This window comes from Carassius carassius, chromosome 22 (genome assembly GCF_963082965.1).
Source record: "Carassius carassius chromosome 22, fCarCar2.1, whole genome shotgun sequence".
Classification (NCBI taxonomy): domain Eukaryota; kingdom Metazoa; phylum Chordata; class Actinopteri; order Cypriniformes; family Cyprinidae; genus Carassius; species Carassius carassius.
In genome coordinates this window covers 14,187,550-14,208,977 of record NC_081776.1, presented here as the reverse complement: position 1 = coordinate 14,208,977, position 21,428 = coordinate 14,187,550, and the positions used below count along the sequence as shown (strand labels likewise).

At 38.4% G+C, this 21,428-nt stretch overlaps 1 protein-coding gene and 1 long non-coding RNA gene across 2 annotated transcripts in view; one reads left to right on the top strand and one right to left on the bottom strand.

Annotated features, from left to right (window-relative positions):
• LOC132099018 (PRKC apoptosis WT1 regulator protein-like) overlaps positions 1–11,493 on the top strand; it is a 56,937-nt gene extending 45,444 nt beyond the window's left edge. Inside the window, exons 4-6 of the mRNA XM_059505381.1 lie at positions 582–678; positions 1,575–1,679; positions 10,273–11,493. Of these exons, the coding sequence (XP_059361364.1) occupies positions 582–678; positions 1,575–1,679; positions 10,273–10,359 (289 nt within the window). The 3' untranslated portion in view covers positions 10,360–11,493. The remainder of the gene's footprint in view (positions 1–581; positions 679–1,574; positions 1,680–10,272) is intronic.
• On the bottom strand, positions 4,066–21,151 carry LOC132099019 (uncharacterized). Its single transcript, XR_009423010.1, has 3 exons — positions 21,044–21,151; positions 18,033–18,152; positions 4,066–4,271 (listed from the first exon to the last, which is right to left on the bottom strand). It is a non-coding gene; the product is annotated as an uncharacterized LOC132099019 (long non-coding RNA).
• Positions 21,152–21,428: the final 277 nt, after the last annotated feature.

The window sequence follows — 21,428 nt, the reverse complement described above, 5'->3', positions numbered from 1 at the left end:
GAGCTGGGGAGAGGGTAAAACAAATGGAAAAAAAACAGATATACCCCCCCCCCCTATTTTTTGTGACTTGCTGCACGGTGGTGTCCTGTAAAGAGCAGGTCTGTTCTTCTCGCTAATGAAAGCACATTGCTCTAATGCATTCTACTGTGCCATAAAAAGGCTTTTCTAATAATTTACTACTTGAGCTTTCTTATTTCCGCTCCTATGACATAAATGACGCACTTTCCCAGCCATTATGTTAGAAAAAGGTTGAGGTCTCATTTGAGGGGAGAAAAATGTGTGAAAAGATGTTTTAGCGAGGCATCTTTTGTAACCAGAACACAGTATTAAAAAGTGCGCACCAATGTTTTTATTTTATTTATGCTTTTAAGAAGTGTCTATATATGAGGTGTATAGTACCATCTACTATTAGTCACAAATGGGGTACACCAATCGAAAGTACTATTTCAGCGTTAATAAGCATGACCCTTTTTAGTTTATGTGTGTGTGTGTGTATATATATATATATATATATATATATAGTTTGGCATTAGAAGTGGTTTAGCACTCAAAAAGTTAATTTTTTTTGTGTGTGTGTACAGCGATGAAGACGGAAACAGACATCGTCCCCGACACGGAAGGGAAGGCGATGGCAACGCGCCCACAGCCCTGGAGAGAAAGATAGAGGAGCTAGAAAGGGTACGTTTCTGTGCATTTACCATCAAGATAAAGCTGCCTGTCCCACCTACAGCTTTTCAATTAGGTCCTGTCCCAAACGGCACACTTTCCTCACACCAGTTGGGTCACATTTTTGGCACAAACTGCAAAAATGTCAACATTTCAGCTGGTTTCTGCTATATTTTGGCTGACGCTAAATGACTGGTGCCATTTCGGACTGTTTCTCTGCGCAATACTGACCTTTCTCTGGAAGATATCACCGTCGACAGTGCTTTTACAATACTCCACGACACCAAAACCTGTGTCTCTCACTCTCAAATGGCAGCATACTTAAGCTCCTTTCACACTGAGACACAAGTAATGTGTTCTGGCAGTTGTTCCCAGATCGTTAGATTTTGGTTCATTCACACTGCCAGTGATTTCCCGGAATCTGTGCATGCGTTTAAACACAACCCATATCAGGATGTGACGTGTAATGTACGAGTCAAAATGCTAGGATATATTGGAACTTAAATCATAGAAAGGCCAATCAAATCATTCACTGCTCTTTCTGTTGCGATCCAGCACTTCGTGGATTTTTATTAATTTTTTTGTCCACTAAAACCACACTGTTGTCTTTTGTTTATAAATTGCTCATACACAACCGCATCACGTTGCACTGAGCTGGTGAACGATCTCAGCTCCAGCTCAGATACTGAGGAGCTCCGTAGTCTCGGCTTAAGTCCAGTTTGCACACATTTCTATTTATTGTATTTTTTTTAAGTGATCCGTATCAAGTATTCAGCAACCTGCCATTCTTGGCTTGAATCATTTGACATGCTAAGAGTTCAGTCAATCATAACAGTGCTTATTTATATATATAGAAGTATGAAAGTAAACAAAGCTCTGCACACTACATAATGTTGTAATTTTCACAGGAGTTGGCTGCAGAGAGACAGGAGACCAGTCACCTGTTGAAAGCCCACCAGGACAAGGACGAGCTGATCGTTAAGCTGAAGGAGGAGATCGACCTGCTAAACCGGGTGAGAAGCCAACAGCGTCCTCCTAATGCCTGAATGAGAGATTTTACAAGCACACGTGCAGAAGCGTCATTACAAATAAGCGTTATCTGTCATACTTATTGCCATTTCCCCCTCAATAACGGTATAGCCATTTCATTTGCGTATGGAAACGATGTCGATATAACCGCTATTAACAAGTCTATTAATTAGAAGAGACAATTTAAAGGCTACTTGCACACACGCTTTTAAAGCATTTTACCTAAAATCAGGGTTCCTAATCCTATGCATTTTCCATTTCCAAATTCCATACTGTTCCAGAATGGTCTGTATATTTGACAGTGCATATTTAACCTGGATTTAAAATAGCCCAGCTGCCTCAATCAGTATACTTGCATGATATTTTTATGAATTAATTAGACCAAATCATTTAGACCTATTTGACCTTTACAAGGGAATCAGTTAAAGAGTAATTATTTAAAATAGTGCAGTTATTTGAACCCAGTAAAAGTAGGCCTTTATAGCAGCAAATTGGTACAGAAAGGCAACACATTTTTCAGGTGGCACGTGAGCTGAATATTTCCACAAAACTGCAAACATTTCATAGTGAAGTAGCCACTGTCATTTTTGTTATCAGTGCAAACAAGAGGTGCTTTAGTACTTGTATTTCAGCAGTATCTGTGTTTGTGTCACACGGAGCATCCCATTAAGCAGAATCATAATTAAAAGCATCTGCGTCTGACATGAGCACAGTTATATTTATACTCGTTTACACCACTAATGGACATTACGCATCCTATAACCTCTCACGCTATTTACAAAGGCATCTTGCAGACTGTGGTTATATCTTCCATCCTGTTTGCAGGTGTTTTGCTTTCCGTAAAGCTAGTTTTTCCCCTTCTTTTGGCCTTCCCCAAACAGCCGTGTGTCACATAGGCAGCAAGTAAACAGAAACGATTATCAAACGACCACCTCGCAGCATTCAGCTCCATATTGCAAAGAAGCTCAATGGTTTAGCGGCAGATTACAAATACAATTAATTTGGTGGTGTTGTTCTATTCTGGCTTTACAATACTATAATACAAATGTCATGGCAATATTGCACAAACTGAAAAAAATTGAGAGAGTTTGATTGCAACAACTTTTATTCACAAAAACACAACGCCACAAAAAAGTAAAAAATAATTCCCCTTCCACTACAGCAAAACAATGTTATTATTATCAACAGCCAGGTTAGCTTCCCTAATCAGGAAATTAATCAACTGCCATTTCAACCTATTTTCAATCAATCAAAGCACTGGGTGTAAACTAAAAAACACTTGACTCAGCAAAGCAAAAAGTGGAGTGTGTCTTAAGGGGGTCGCACACTGACGAGAAGCACAGCGCCACATCTAGGACAACTCGAGGTATCGCACACCGGACGCGCATATTCTATACGCTGGAGCTCTATAGGTTCTGAGGAGCAAGATGAATGAGTTTTAACTTCATTTATCATTATTATTTTAAATATATAATTTTAATTGAAAATAGCTGAGTTTTGAACGTTAATTAATGAAAAGAATCGGTGTTATAATTTAGTCTAGATTATCATTCGCATTCTAGATTGCCATTCATCAATTATTAGCTTTGTTTTGTATTATTATAAGCAATTTCAACATTTCTTATGCTGTAGCTACTAATACTGATTTGTTTGCTCCATACAAAGCAAAACATTTTTTATACATATGCTTTTCTTAATGTTTCTGTCACTGAACATTTTACCTCAGTTTGAAAATTAGACATTATTACCTGAAAAACCGATGACATACGCTATCGTCCTCCACATGTTGTCTTTGAAGAATCTATGGTTGGTTCCATATAATTCTGGGTATTTCCCTACTTCGTCTATTGTGCTACTCCGCTATTTCAATTACCTGAAGTGTGTTGTGACGGTTGTGACCTGGTAAATCCAGTAGGTGCTGCCAACGACGTCGTGGCCTAGTGGTTAGAGAGTGTGTCTCCTAACCCTAAGGTTGTGGGTTCGAGTCTCAGGCCAGCCATACCCCAACTGCTCCCCCAGCATAAATGGCTGCCCACTGCTCCGGGTGTGTGTACACTGCTGTGTGCGCGCACTCGGGTTAACTGCCGAGCACCATACTTGGCTGTATGTCACGTCACAGTCGTGGTATTGCCAGCCCGAGACTTGAACCCACAACCCTAGGGTTAGGAGTCAAACTCTCTAACCACTAGGCCACAACTTCCCCAAATGTGACGTGACATACAACCAAGTATGGTGCTCGGCAGTTAACCCCAAGTGCGCGTGGACACACACCCAGAGCAGTGGGCAGCCATTTATGCTGTGGTGCTCGGGAGCAGTTGGGGTATTGCTGGCCAGAGACTCAAACACACAACCTTAGGAGAAGGAGGTTAGGAGACACACTCTCTAACCACTAGGCCACGACTTCCCCCACAATACATTATACAAAGATAACACTGCTGCAAAATACTACTTACAAATATTGCAAATGTATACATTAGCTGATAAACTTACAGTGTAAGGCTCAAGGCTCTTTCCATCGTCAGGTGTGCTTGTTCCTGTTGGTGTCGTCAATCTGGCAACCTGCGTGTCCATCTAGTCTGAGAAAGAGGGGCTAGTTGAATGTCAATCATGCATACAGCACCTTTAAACCACAACAAGCACATATATCAACAACATTGGAGCTTATAACAGACACAAAAGCATTTACAGCTACAGCACCATGTAATATTCCCCACTGCAAATCGCCTGAATGCTTATTCAATGGTGGTTTATCAAGCACCCTCCAAACCGGCTTTATTTCATCTCCCAAACCAAGCTTATCCCATTCAAAATACCTTTATCTAAAAAAACAGTCTCCAAGTCCAAATTTTGTAGTTCAACCTAATACCAGAAACATCCTTCAAGTCTGGCGTAATCCCATGTATTGGAAAAGGATCTCTTTCATCAGGAACTGAAAGACCTGTCCTGTATTCTCATAACAAATCAAATTACTCTTGAGCAAGCTTTTGCTTCCACAAGTCCACAGTTGTCTTAGCAGTGGCCACCTTGCTGGGACTGAAATCAGTTTGCAATACTGTGTCTTTCAGTTCGGGTGCAGCTACACTAAGTTCTTCAGTTTAAAAGTGTTATTGGTAGACCACATTTGTGTAAGGCCTGATACGTCATCTGTTTTATCCAGTCGAGTCCCTTATATGAGCAGTTCCTACAGCAGCCAAAAAAGTGTCTATTATCTCCAGTCTATCAAGATTAAAATATCCCCCGATTTTAAAGAGTCCCCTTTAAACAGAAAGCAATCCATTCAAGCACAGTTTTTTAGGGTCCACAAGAAAAAGAGCAAAATCAGTCAACGGTGAAAATCAATAGTAGATTTCATCAAGTCCAACAGTTTAACACTAATATTGGGTATAAACAAACACGTTAAATATAAAGTATTCAAAACAGGTAAGTTGATATATTTGGAGTAAAGTTGAATTGAACTGATGCATCAGTCATACAGCGCTCCGGACCGCGCGCATCATGACGAGCCCGACGCACCGTCACAGAAACAAGAAAGAGATGCATTCTAACATTAAACTCATTTAGTGAGGGCTCGTTTAAAATATTGCACATATACAGGCCGTTCAGATTACTTAAGTGCAGTGAAATACCTTACGTCTGTTTGTGGATGGAGACTTAGTAACGGCCAAAACTATGTATTTTGCATTCATCACATTATAGTGCGGAGTGCATGAAAATAATAACAAGGCTGCAGAGCGAACTTATCATCCATAGTGGTTCTCGTGAGAGTCACTATGGATGATAAGTTCACTCTGTCGCCTTATTATTTTGTCTTTATTTGTAACGCCAAGAAAGAGTTAATTTCTCATGAATGAGAAGAGCGCGTTGTCGTGTAGCAGCCATTAAATGTGTGGGACACCAACTCCTCATTTAATGGATTTAACGAGTTATCCGAGGCAACGCGTTACAACTTCTTCAGCGACAGGATATAATCCTCTTTTGCGCGCACGCGCACGCGCTTGTGTGTGTGAAATGCGGTGCTGAAGTGAAATAGCTGGGCAGTTTGATAGCCGTATTATAATAGGCCGCCTAATAAAAATAGTTATTATCATTATTATTATTTAATACATTAATAGGAGAATGAGCCTAATATCATCTTGACTATTGACACAAACATCTGCTTACGTCGATATCTCTGACTATCGTCGATACACAATACTATCATCTATTGGCACAACCCTACTGTCCAGTCCATCCACTTTTTGTAGAATAATTTTATCATAGATAGATCTCATATTAGGGACAAAGGCTAAACCCTCCATTGCAGTTGCTCTCTTTTTTCATTTACCTGGTCATTCCCTGTTTGTTTTTTACTTATGTATAATATGATCATGTATATGTGTTACATGCCCCCTCCCCTTTTTGTTTATTTGAATGTTGGTATAATATATTTGTATATGACATCTCCATATTACTTATATGTTACTTCTCTATGTTGCCCTAATGCTTTGGCAATACAAAATGTATTTTTGTCATGCCAATAAAACTATTTGAATAGAGAGACAGAGATTTGTTCTCATACTTTGATAGACTGTGTAACAATCTTAAACATGGGAAACAGCACACATCAAGACACTGCAATCGTACTTATCATTGCATCACAGCCGTGTATTACACATTATAACTGCTTACTAACATTGAGAGTTTAAGAAACTGACATGGCTGGAGTACTGAATCACTAGAGTTAGCCAATCACAGTCTGCATTAGAACACATCTCTACTTTCTGCAGGGAATAGGTCTACACCCAGTAGGTAGTTTTGACCCCTTTTATATCAGGACAGTTATCTTTGTCTGAGCTTGCAGTCTGTTCTCTCATTTCCTTCCAATACAAACAAAACTTCAGAGGCCCATGCCAACAAATACAGTTGGCTCTGCTAGTGTTGTCAAAAGACCCGGTACTCCGGTACCAAGTCGGTACTAAAAAAATTGAAATGTGACGGTACCAGGTTTCTTTAAGTACCGGTAGTATCGAGGTCCCGTTCAAACCCGGTTCAGCGCTATGATTTCCGCGAAGCAGAAAATGAGGACGGAATCTCAAAATCCAGTCATGAAAATGAAACTTACATTTTAATATGGACAGTCATGGAATTTGTCAAAGTTAGCATAAATTAATCAAATCAAATCTCCATATGGACCAGTATCTGTAAATGTTAAGCCGCAAAAGTTGCTTGAAATATGAATCCGTGTTCTGCGCGTCTCTGTGTGAATTAATGAATGGCAGAGACGTGCGGGTTTGTTTACTACATAGACTGAAGCGCAGGACACTTGCATTAATTTCAGCATCTGAGCTTCAGAGTTCTCTCTCCATCAAGCGATATTTTCAGTTTCTCACACATGCAAAAGAGAGAGAGAGCGAGAGTCTTGCCACGCTAAATCGACACGCTATATGTAAACTATTCTTTATTGTCTTTTCCTGTAATGGAGTTCATTTAGAATTATTCATATTCATTTTTGAACAAGCAGAAGACCGGTTTCTCCGTTAGTGGGCGGAGCTAATGCGCAAATGGCAATTTCATTGGCTGGCGCTGATTTAGTACCGTCCCTGTTTTGATTTCAGCAAATCAGTTTGACCGAACGCAGACAACGTGATTAATATTCATGAACCCAGCAGCTCATCAATTCATAGTGCACTGTATATACATTAGTATGGTAGTAGAATTAGTAGTAGTATTATCTTTTAATAATAATTAATATGATCTATTACTATTTTTTTTTACAGAAACCCTCAATGACCAAAAATATCTTAAGCATCACCACCAGTCTTAAGTTCAGTTAAAATGACAAATATGCATTCATTAGGCCTAAAAGTAAATTTTTACATAAAGGCATTTTGCTAGAAATATTACTATTATTTAGTAAAATGTATGTGATACTGCTACTACTTTTGAAAAAATTTATAAAACTTTATTTTTTAAAGAAATAAATCACAATATTTCTTCCATGTTTTAATTTTAATAGAAAATCCCCTTTATTTACCAGAAATAAAATGTTGTTTAAATTTCATGAATTAAAAGACAAATTAAATTTGGTTGAAACTTGTTTACTGTTTTTCATAATTATATAACTTGTAGAAAAACTTTAAACACAATTGTAAATAAGTATAAAGAATGGCATTGGTTTTATTTTTAGTGCTAAAAAGTTTTTTTTTTAATTAGCATATTTTTGTGTTTTGCTTTGGTACCGAAATTGGTACCGAGAACCGTGGATTTTCACTGGTATCGGTACCGAATACTGAAATTTTGGTACTGTGACAACACTAGGCTCTGCCATTGCTGAACTCAAACCTTTTCCCTGCGTCACACTAACAGAATACAAATATAAAGAAATAAACATTGTAAACCCAGCTTCAATCTCACCTTTCAACTAAAAAGAACACTACATTTATCTTGACAGTTTGCAGTCACAATGTGTTCTTTACTTACACCACATCTGTGTCCAAAACAGGGCCATGCCTCACAAACTCCAGCATGTGCACGCTTTAATCACGCTATAATTGACCACTCTCCCTGAAACACACAAACATTTCCTTCTTCAAATCTTCCATTACTCATTGTGTACCTATCATGTACACTTCGACAGTTAAACACCTCACAGTAGAACCACACTTCAATGGACTCTAGCAGAAATACAACAAAGTATCCTATAAATACACTTAGAAAATACATTACTAGTTAAATCAATTCACATCTCACCTAAGGGTATTTTTACATGACACTCAAGTACTATAACCAGAAAAGTTTCACATAGACTACAACATTGTCAAAACAATCCCTGTTCACACAGATCCACCGAAACAACTAACATCACTGTATTATGGTTGTCAAGTGCTATACACTGAACACATAATACACATGGACACGACAACACCGTTTTCACAAATTCATGTTTTTGAAGTTTACACGGACACAAAATGCACCCTTAGTACATGGGATGTTAGTTTTGAAAAGTAGTTGAATAGTTGTTTATAGTTTCTGAGCTCTTAGAAAAGTGTGCTGTGAGTAATCCCACCGACTGTCCGTCATCGTTAGTGACAGAGGAAACTGGAAATGAATCTTGTCACTTTACTGCCACAGCTTTTTGATGAAGCGATCGCTTGTTTGCCACTCATTGAACCTGCTAATGTTTAATTTGTTATTATTAATACTGCGCTGACAAAAGGTGACCCGAATGAGATGCTACGATTTAACTTTCAATGGTAGTGTAGCAAGCAACGCCACCAAATGTGACCCTGGACCACAAAACCTTAAGTCATCGAGGTATATTTGTAGCAATAGCCAAAAAAACATTGTATGGGTCAAAATTATTGATGTTGCTTTTAATGCCAAAAATCATTAGGATATTAAGATCATGTTCCATGAAAATATTTTGTAAATTTCCAACCGTAAATATATCAAATCTTAATTTCGGATTAGTAATATGCAATGCTAAGAATTCATCTGGACAACCTTAAAGGTGATTTTCTCCGAAATTGGACTTTTTTGCACCCTCAGATTCCAAATAGTTGAATCTCGGCCAAATATGGTCCGATCCTAATAAACCATACATCAATGGAAAGCATATTTCAAATCTTAAATTGATATTTAAGACTGGTTTTGTAGTCCAGGGTCACAAATACATAGTTACGACAATGATAACGTCCTTGTATTAGTGTACTTTACAGGGGGAAAGGCCATTGCTTACAATGTATAGATGCCATTAACCTCACCACACTAACTTGCTCAATTTACACTTTTAAACACACTGACTTGCAACAAGAAATGACTTCCTAACACCTCCTACAAAACCACCCAATATTGAACAGCATACATAGGAGCTAGGGATGTGCGAAACTACTTGATTAAAGAAACTGCTGCAGCTAGTTGATACTGTAAATACTAGTTGAAATTAATTATTTTAATGATACTTTTTAGAAATAATACATTATATATTTCTGTCGCTCTCTGTGGGATCACAGAAATGTCTGCTAGTAAGACGAGTAAGGTGTGGGAGCGCATTTACTGGTTTAAAGGGGGAACATTCTGAATGAAAGGCAACGGACTTCCTGCAGAAAAGTTTCCTTGACATTTTTTTATGTTATCTAAGTATAATGCCTAAAAGCGCTGCTTTGTTTACTGGGCAACCATGGTCTGCTGCTTATGTTGGCATCACTGTAAATTTTAACCGTTTGACGGAAAAAACCCCCAAAACAATTCAGATTGGAATTGTTTGACTATTTGATTCAAAGTTGAGGATTTCACATCACATACACACAGTTTTTTTCCTGTCTTCTGAGGGTTTCTTACTTTTAGACTAGTTGACTAGACGGAACAAAATTTCTGTTTAAATGACTATGAAATTAATTGTAGTGCACATCCCTGAGAGGAGCATCTTGATTTACTATTTTAAGACAAATTTCTGTTTAATACATATCTATGCTACAGACATATTGTTTTTTTTTTTTTGCAACACCTTAACGCCAAACTTGGAATCAGTTGACAATCGAGTATCCCTTGTGCTTTGTGAGAAGAATAATTCAGTCTGCATATTTTCAAATTTTTCAGGATCTGGATGATATTGAAGATGAGAACGAGCAGCTCAAACAGGAAAATAAGACCTTGCTCAAAGTGGTCGGCCAACTCACCAGGTAGAACCCGGCGACCCGAGGATGGCTGAAATGGATTCTGTGTCTAGCTGCCGCGGCCGGAGGGATTCTTGAACGATGCGACCGCCTTTCGCCTCTGTCCTTTACATGTTCTGCTCTGGTCTTTTGTGTCTGTCCGTGTTGTTGTCAGTCTATGGAAGAGGATGCGTGTGCACTTTGGGGAGGCTTTGAGAACCTGGACCTCTGGATGTTGAACCAGGCTGCCCTATGCGGTGTTACTCGAGGCCTCCCGCTTTTATGAGGGTTGTCGAAGGAACTTGCCTTCTATTTAATGTAAATGTGTGTGTACATAGGCTACGCTGACTTTTCTTTTAAGACTTACGAGGGACAATGAAGGAAGAGAGAGAGGAAGTGCCTTTGAACATATGGGGCAGCACCAAATTTTTTTTCTTTCCTTTTTATTCATCTATCTCAAATCACTCATCGAATCGCACATCTTTGCTATATTGGGATGACAAACGCATTCTGCCCGTATTTCTGTCACACTTTCAAATGACTGCTTTTGGGATATTTCAGCTTCAAGGGCTCCTCTATCAGTTAAAATAGATAAAATAAAGGCCACAATTGCCTTTAAATGTAAACTGTGTCTCTTTAACACACATCACTTCTATTACCTGTGAGTCTAAGAAGTGCCTGTTAGTCAGGAGCCCACATCTAAACCTAAGGCCTCATTTTAAACTGGGTAACTGATCCTCCCTGGCGGTTGGTGGTACTAGGTGTGATTCTGTGTTTCAGCCACCGAGAACATGATGCTACAAAGGTGTTTCTGGCTTGGAGCTTGCAAATGCTGTAATGAATATAGCCTAGGCTGCTGCTGTGCATCTTCAAAATAACCAAATCGATTGAAGATGTTATTAGGCATGTTCATGTGGTCTCTCATAGCTGAAAAAGATATGACATAACATTAAATTGCGATTGCAAGGTCACCACGTTGGGATACATATCTACATTAATGCTAATATACAGTGCTAATAAAATGTATTCTGTAAAGTCATTTTAAGGGGGTCATTTTTTTTTTTTTTTTTTTGGGTTAAGACTGTATTGGGGTGAGAGAAATCCGCATCCCACTGCTTTACATAATGCATGTACAGAAGATTAAATAAAAGTTTCATTAAAAAGCTTTCATGACAAAGCCTATTTCTTTAGTAACTTTTTTCATTACTTTATTGAATTTTATTTTTAATGAATGTATAATTTACATTCTTACATTCATTGACTGTATTAACTACAGTTCAATTAAATTATTATTATTAAAGTACACAAATTATGGGCTATTCAAAGACTTATGAAAATCATCTATCCCTATTTAGAATTGAATACTGACAAATGTGGAAAGGGATAACAACGTCATTTACTCTTCATCATGTGATTCTACTCCTACTTTCTCATCACTTTCTATATACAGTCGTGGCCAAAAGTTTTGAGAATTACATAAATATTGGAAATTGGAAAAGTTGCTGCTTAAGTTTTTATAATAGCAATTTGCATATACTCCAGAATGTTATGAAGAGTGATCAGATGAATTGCATAGTCCTTCTTTGCCATGAAAATTCACTTAAGCCCAAAAAAAACCTTTCCACTGCATTTCATTGCTGTCATTAAAGGACCTGCTGAGATCATTTCAGTAATCGTCTTGTCAACTCAGGTGAGAATGTTGACGAGCACAAGGCTGGAGATCATTATGTCAGGCTGATTGGGTTAGAATGGCAGACTTGACATGTTAAAAGGAGGGTGATGCTTGAAATCATTGTTCTTCCATTGTTAACCATGGAGACCGGCAAAGAAACGCGTGCAGCCATCATTGCGTTGCATAAAAATGGCTTCACAGGCAAGGATATTGTGGCTACTAAGATTGCACCTAAATCAACAATTTATAGGATCATCAAGAACTTCAAGGAAAGAGGTTCAATTCTTGTAAAGAAGGCTTCAGGGCATCCAAGAAAGTCCAGCAAGCGTCAGGATCGTCTCCTAAAGAGGATTCAGCTGCGGGATCGGAGTGCCACCAGTGCAGAGCTTACTCAGGAATGGCAGCAGGCAGGTGTGAGCGCATCTGCACGCACAGTGAGGCCAAGACTTTTGGAAGATGTCTTGGTGTCAAGAAGGGCAGCAAAGAAGCCACTTCTCTCCAAAAAAAAACATCAGGGACAGATTGATCTTCTGCAGAAAGTATAGTGAATGGACTGCTGAGGACTGGGGCAGAGTCATATTCTCTGATGAAGCCCCTTTCCGATTGTTTGGGGCATCTGGAAAAAAGCTTGTCCGGAGAAGAAAAGGTGAGCGCTACCATCAGTCCTGTGTCATGCCAACAGTAAAGCATCCTGACACCATTCATGTGTGGGGTTGCTTCTCATCCAAGGGAGTGGGCTCACTCACAATTCTGCCCAAAAACACAGCCATGAATAAAGAATGGTACAAAACACCCTCCAACAGCAACTTCTTCCAACAATCCAACAACAGTTTGGTGAAGAACAATGCATTTTCCAGCACGATGGAGCACCGTGCAATAATTCAAAAGTGATAACTAAGTGGCTCAGGGACCAGAATGTTGAAATTTTGGGTCCATGGCCTGGAAACTCCCCAGATCTTAATCCCATTGAGAACTTGTGGTCAATCCTCAAGAGGCGGGTGGACAAACAAAAACCCACTAATTCTGACAAACTCCAAGAAGTGATTATGAAAGAATGGGTTGCTATCAGTCAGGATTTGGCCCAGAAGTTGATTGAGAGCATGCCCAGTCGAATTGCAGAGGTCCTGAAAAAGAAGGGCCAACACTGCAAATACTGACTCTTTGCATACATGTCATGTAATTGTCGATAAAAGCCTTTGAAATGTATGAAGTGCTTGTAATTATATTTCAGTACATCACAGAAACAACTGAAACAAAGATCTAAAAGCAGTTTAGCAGCAAACTTTTTGAAAACTAATATTTATGTAATTCAAAACTTTTGGCCACGACTGTACACACACATATACACGCAGCATTTTAAAATATTAAGAGACAGGTTTTTTTTTTTGTTTTTTTGGTATTTCTACATGTATGGCAGCCATTCTATTTCAGTGTTTGTTTAATTCCAACACAGGCACACTACATTCTGCTTAATGAAGTACTGATTAGGTGATAACCTCAACCAAATCTTATTTAAAGTGAATGACTGCCAACCAGAGCCGGCGCCAGGGCACCTCCATTGGGGGGGGGGCATTTAAATTTCGAGGTGGACAGGGTAAGTTTTATTTCGGATGGGAAGTGTGCAATCTGCGAACACGTGCAGTTGCTGATGTTCACGTACAGTGGGTACGGAAAGTATTCAGACCCTTTGCTGTGACAATTATAAATTTAACTCAGGTGCTGTCCATTTCTTCGGATCATCCTTGAGATGGTTCTACACCAGGGCTATTCAAATCTTGCCCTGGAGGGCCAGTGCACTGCAGAGTTTAGCTCCAACCCTGATCAAACACACCTGAGCCTGTTAATCAACGTCTTTGGGATCATTAGAAAATCACATGTAGGGCTCTATGAAATCCCTTTTATTTTTTCCCAAATTACGTTTTATTTTTTTCCAAATTACGTTTTTTTCTGTTTTAATTTTTCTGGATTCAATTTTTCCTGTTTTAATTTTTCTCAACTCCTTTTTAATGGTTAAATGAAATGGTATTAATCAAAAAGCATGCCCAATTAATTAAAAAAATGATAAAACTTATACATTTTCACATCAGTTTATTAAAAGTTTAACAAAAATTACATGTTTAGGGCCCTAAGACATGTTTTAATTTTTATCTTCACCATATGTTTTATTGTTACCTAATTCTGTGTTTTAGGATGTGTAATTATTTAAATGCATAAAACAACTTAATTTGTAAATTGGTTTTTCTTAAAATAGCTTTATGAAATGTTTTTTTTTTCCCGCTCTGAAATTCTTGTGTGTATTTCCATTTTTCTGGTTATCAAATGAAGGTATAAAACATTCAATTACAGAAAATTTTATTTTTGGTAAACAAAGGGGATTTGCTATTAAAAATAAAACATGGAAGAAATGTTGTGTGATTATTCATTAAAAAAATGTTTGTTTCATTTTAGTAAAAGTAGTACTGGGCTATGTACATTCATACAAACGGTCAAATACGTGCACAAACTGACAGTCACCACTTATAAGCTACTACTAAATATTGTAGAAACATAATTTTCTGTAAAGTTGCTTTGTAACGATAAGCGCTATACAAATAAACTTGAATTGAATTGAATTCTGCTGAACAATAGTAAAAGTAACAATTGGCAAATACTTGTCATTAAATTAAACCAGACCTTTATTTTGACGGGTTACCATACCTTTACAGTTCTGTGTATGTGAAACTACTATTAAGTGATATGACGCTAGTTTTACTCAAATCAAATGGTCAAATGCTCATGAAGTGACTCTCAGAACAGTTCTGGAGACATGTTCATGTGTTCACGTCCTCATTTAGTGAGGAAAGACGCTGAAATCACTGTGAGCGTCACGCGCGCTTCTGTGTGTGTAATGAATGAAGTGCTTCTGCGCCATTCATTAACACAGACACGCAGAACATGCAGGATTCATATTTAAATAGACTTTTCCAGCTTAATATTTACAGATATTAGTCAATATCGTCATTTGATGTAAGTGCAATGATCTACTTTTGATTAATTCATTCAAAATTTGACAAATTCTGTGACAATCCACGTTAAACTGTAAATTCCATTTCTATGACTGGATTCTGCGATTCCGTCTGTGCTTTCAGCATTGCAGAAACCATAGGGCCCTACACATGTAGGTGGGTTTGATCAGGGTTGGAGCTAAACTCTGGCCCTCCAGGTCAAGATTTGAATAGCCCTGTTCTACACCTTCATTTGAATCCAGCTGTGTTTGATTATACTGATTGGACTTGATTAGGAAAGCCACACACCTGTCTATATAAGACCTTACAGCTCACAGTGCATGTCAGAGCAAATGAGAAACATGAGGTCAAAGGAACTACCTGAAGAGCTCAGAGACAGAATTGTGGCAAGGCATAGATCCTGCCAAGGTTACAAAAAAAATTCCGCTGCACTTAAGGTTTAATTCTGCTCCCCTTAAAGAGCACAGTGGCCTCCATAATCCTTAAATGGAAGACGTTTGGGACGACCAGAAACCCTTCCTAGAGCTGGCCGTCTGGCCAAACTGAGCTGTCAGGGGAGAAGAGCCTTGGTGAGAGGGGTAAAGAAGAACCCAAAGATCACTAGCCACATTTCCACTGTCCGGCCAGTGCAAGCCAGGGCTTAAAGAGGGCCAGGCGGGGCTAATAGCCTCGGGCCAGTAGCACCGAGGCCAGAATAGCACAGGGTTTCCACAGTCAGGGCCTGAAGCTCCGCTGCGCTTCATTAAAACACGCCTCTCAGGAACAACGTCACGCAACCTCATCATTTCACCAACAAAGAGAAGTTATCAGAAAACTAATAAGAAATAAATCACTGGAACATGCGCGATCACACAGGAACATGATAAAAGCGTCCGTTTGTTTGCATGCTTTGTTAAATATTCAAATTCAAAAGCATCGATGTTTTAACTGTAGAATAAGTGATACATTGATCATAATGATTTAATTTCTCAGGACTCAAAATTAATCACACATAAATACACATTTCAATTTTATTTATTTTTAACGCTTATGAAAATAACCTGCTTATTCAGTCAAGCTTGTTTCTGTTTATTTGTAGCCACAGTAGCCTATACGTCACATTTAGAATGAATGATATCTCTTTTTTTATAAAAGCTCCCGAACAAAAACATTATTATATTTTTTATGATAGGCAACGTGAGTTAAACTCTCGAGACGAGGCTTGTGACAGATAACATAAGTTACTAAATAAATACACGATTGTGATTGAGAATAAGAAGCTGATGTCTGATTTCTTAAAGCCGTCATATTTTACCATGTTTACTATGGTAACATGTTTAGCGTGCATAGTCTTTTACATCGCTTAAAATATTTCTGCCTTGTTTAGTGATTATAATCTACATCGGATCAAGTTATTTCAAACACTCGCTGCTGAGAAAGAGTGATTTTTGAACTCAACTGATTTTAAAAAGTCTTTAATGCTAAAAGTTATATAGCTGTTATTTTTCTGAAATGATCCGCGCTGACACTCTCCAGAAACTCCGCCTTTGTTCATAACCCCTCCTCTAGCCCCAGCTGGCCCGCTTTGGCCAAAGGTTTTCATCGGGCCAAAAAACCCTGGCCTTTGGCCCCGAGGATGCCCCGACGAGGCACGATCAAGCCCCGGAAGTGACCGTGGAAACGCGACTGGCACTGGCACGCACTAGCACGCCCGGTTTAAGCTCGCCAGTGGAAACGTGGTTACTGTGGCTGAACTCCAGAAAGTCAACCATCACTGCAGCCCTCCACCAGTCGGGGCTTTATGGCAGAGTGGCCCAATTTTCACTTTTGGGTGGACTATCCATTTAACTGACATGCAATATGACCATAATCTAAGGCACAAGATGTTTGTTTGTTTACATGCTTTATGCAATATATATTATTTTTTTTTCAGTTTGGGGTGAACTTTGACCCTGGCATATTCTAGACACTTTACAGCATTCACCCGGTGTTTTCCACTGTGTGATTTTCTTTTTTTTTTCTTTTTGTCCTCTGTGAATAGAACGGACCCCAGATTGGCACCGCTGGAAATCATGAGGCGTTCATAAAACCAATCAGAGGCTAGTGAACAGAAGGCTTTGCTATCTAGAGGATGCAGGGACTCTGCTATAGCTCGCCTACATATTAATAAAGTGACGCCTTTGTGGTCATTAGAGCCCTCACCCCGAGAGAGGAACGCCTGCTATTGCGCTAATGCTTTAGTAATTGCTTCATCTCCCCCTCTTCGCCACTCCAGGACAGACGTGCATCTGGATTAGCATTTTTATGGAGAAAGAGCAATGCTGATTTTTCCGGGAAGGGTGGAGACACGAATGCGTCCATTAGTGAACTTTAACTCCCTCACCTTTGAAAATATTTGTTGCTTGAGTAACTGTGCTGGATGCTGAAATTACTGTATTGACCCCTTTCACATTTCTCTTCCTGTGCAAAGTCAATGGAAGCTCAGATGACAATCACTGCATTATGACCCTGTGTTTGTCAAAATGTATATATATATTAAAAAAAAGCAGAATTCAATGTAACTGGAGAGTTTTGGCCCTCCTTAAGAGTCCTTAATGTTTCAATGTATTAAAGTGCCTCTATTATGCCATTTTGAATATTTCCTTTCATGCAGTATGTAATGTAGCTGTATGTGAATGTGAATGATCTGCAAAGTTGTGAAGCTGAAAGTGCACGATAAATAAAGTTTCAAAATCACCTGGTTTGGAACGACATGAGGGTGAGTTATTAATTAAATAATTTTCATTTTTTAAATGAACTAACCCTTTAACGTTCCACCTGGAAACAAAGATGCCATTTTGCCAAACCCCCTCATGTTAGAAGAAAGCGGTCATGTTAACTGTGACAATGAGCATGATTTTCAAAAGTATGTGAAATATGTAAAGTTTGCAGCATAGACTCTATGTAAAATATGTACAAGAGTTTTACACAACAGTCTGTTATTGTGGGGACATTTCCACATCCCTAAACATGACACGGCACAAAACGAAACGTGAATGGTTGCTTTACCTGTCATTCATATGGCCTCTTGGGTGGTCCTTGTCCAAAGTTCCCAGACCTTCTGCCGTCAGTCTGAAGGTCTGACTACGCAAGACTAATTTGGACGAGCTGGCTCCACTATATCGCAACCTGTAAGCATGATAAATAATACATGTATATACTTTCTATTGAGCATTCAATAAATGAAACTATGGCAATAGGCATATTGTTTCTGACACACACTGTACATTAGTGACAAACGGGTCATCTCATAACCCGCGGGTCAGGTTTGGGCGGGTAAAGAAATTGTCACTTTATTTGCAAGGGCAGGTTGGAGCGGGTCATTAAAAACAAAATAAAAAATCCATGTACAGTATGTTGCGTGCAATTCCCTATAGCCTATATTAAATATTTGGAATATCTATTTTCATATTTTATTAGGTTCTTTTTTAAGGTTACAATACGAAGGTCTAAGTAGCAACAAAACTTGCGTGATGTCCCCGATGTGCGGGTCGTTGGATTGGGTGGGTTAAGAAATTTGACTTTATTTTCGGGGCGGGCCAAATAATTTCATAAAAGCGTGACCCCCAGGTTGGAAAAAAACCCGACCCGTGCATCACTACTGTACATGGTAGACCAATCACAACAGACTGGGCCATCTGACCAATTAGAGCAGAGTAAGCTCATGGAAAAGAGGGGTTTAGAGAGACTGAATCTAAGAACCACTTCGAACAAATCATTTAATAATCGTTGGAAAATTAGGTGATATTAAATGCATATTTTGAGAAAACGAAAGCATTTTTTGACCTTGCATGCATTTAAACCGCATGTATATATTTAAATATATTTAAATACACAAATATTTAAGTTTTGTGCTAAACAGCTGCATGTGCAACATTATTAGCAGGTGTTTTAGAAGTAGTTGTGCAGTTGGTGCACAATTAGGTTTAATTGCTTTGAGCTCAATGTCACTAAAATAGATCCAGATTAGATCCCACTCCTGCTTAACATCAAGTAGCACAGAACTGCCATTTGCCAAAGGAAAAATGAATCTGAAATCTGAAAAACTGGGAACCAGAGGAGAATGGTCTGGGTCACAAATTAAAACCAACCCAAGACCAAAAAGTCGAAATATACTATGGATTTCCTCTCATAATTTAGTACATAGGGGTGGCTGATATGCCAATATATCAAAGCAGGAATCTTATCACAATTCATTTTTTAAATGTTGGTTTTTACAGTCAAACTAGTTTCCATACAGCATTAGAAGGTAGCAGAACAAGTAAGGAAAAAAGAATGACAGACCATTTAGTCTAAAGAAGGGTGGGCCAATCTGGACAAAATCTTATTTCACATTATTTTATTTTAGTAATTAAACATAAACTGCTTTTAAGGCAGATCGTAGAGGCATTTAAATTGTTCACAATCTAAGATTGTCATATTGCACACCCCTACTGTATATATAATGTAGGTAAGTAACAGCATATACAGTACATTTGGTTATGATGCAACCTGCAGAAAGAGTCACTGAAAAATCCCCAGCACTAAAAAAAAAAAAAGTAAAATAGTATTACTTCTTATATGCATCGTGCAAGCACAGGCAGCTGCATAAGATGGGCCTCTACATATACAATAAAAAGCGACTCTGCTAACTTTTAGTTGACTAATTAAACTACTTTTATGGAGACATTTTCTCAATGCATACAGTAGACTATAGAGTAGCAATCAGTATAATATTGTGTTTCCTGCTGATTTGACGAGGGGAGACCAAAGGTCATCGCCGGATTCCCAGAGCAGTAATCACAATCCCACAATCCCTCCACTCCATTTTAGATGAGAATACTATCACAACAGCTGTTTATGAACACTAGTCATGTCTAGCACTCTTTACAGCTAAGCTTTTAAAAACTTGCTGTGTACACTGCAGTCTTTGGGCACACAATGTCCCAAATACCAATTTGTTTAACATTTCAGAAAAGATTAATCCGTCTGGCCAACTGAGATTTTGATTTGGAGATAAAGTTGAGGATCATGTTTTTTTTAGCAGTTCATTAGCACTGCTGCTTTTTTTGCTTTTAGTAAATACAGGAGCATTTGGACCCAGAGGCGCGTGACATTTTACAAACATCATGTCCATGACTATAATTTCCCCAGCTTCAGTCACACACACACACACACACAAGGGTTTGTTTAGTGACAACATTCCATACACTTCCAATCACACTCAAAAGCTGGTGAAAGGCACAAGTGGTTTTATATCAAACCATCAATCCAGATTGGACGAGATATTTTGACATAAATGTATCACTGAAATTACAACTATTAGTGTGTCATTGGAATGTCCGTGAACAATAAAATTTACGATTAAAAAGACAAAAAACGTTTAACTACAGACCCCGCCTTATTAACATTATATGTTAATTTTTTTTTCTTTACATGTCTAATAATAACACATTCTTAGTATAAATAACCCCAAATGCAACACATAACGTAACTGTATATTACCTCATACTTATAAACCGAGACTGTCCTGTATGCTGTAATTTATAAAAGGTCATACGCAGGGTGAAGATTAAAAGGAATATTTTGAAGCAACTTGGTGAATAAAAGACGTTTTACTATCAGGAAGACACGTTCATCTATTCATAAATATTAATCCATGAACCGTTTATTAGGGTAACGTTAAATGACTTTCCTTCACGGAAGGACGGTTAGCGTTCGTACCTTATTTCACATCCAGACGCCCATTCAGGACGAGATTTTGTGCAAAAACGGAATGGAATAGAAAAGATATGGCTCTCAAGAAGGGTTTTGAGTATTGAAAAGCACATTCCTGTCTTTTCAACACTGCAATTTTGACCTTATAAATTGTTTACGCACAGATTCGCACGTGTGAGGTGAGGTTTAACCCCGAGCGCGCTTCCTCTGTTCACCTCAGTCTATTGTTCACCTGACCTCTGTGGAAAGCGACGACAATCGGCCCGTCGCAGTGTGCATTAGTTTACATGCATTGGGACTTCATGTGTTATTCTATGTCTTACTTTGAAGCCGAGGACATGATGATGACACCCTTGTGGTCGTTCTTGTTGACAGAACCAGAGCGAGCACGTAAAAGTAGAGGAAGACGTACGATAACGCGACTCAAAGCTGTAATAGCGAGTAGCGCCCACTGTTGGTCATGACTTTTCCAAAATTTTCGCGATTTACTGGATAGGAAAAGACTTTATAAACAATTCCTCCCTGATCGAATATTTTAGACCTTGCCATAGCCTACCTAAAAAATAAATAATAATAATAATATATCATTTTTTTTTTTACTAAATGCCTAAATGGAGTTATAATATTTTATTTTAATATAATATTATAATTTTTATTCATTTATTTGTTGAGGGAAAAAATTGAAAAAAAAAAAAACTATTTTTAGGG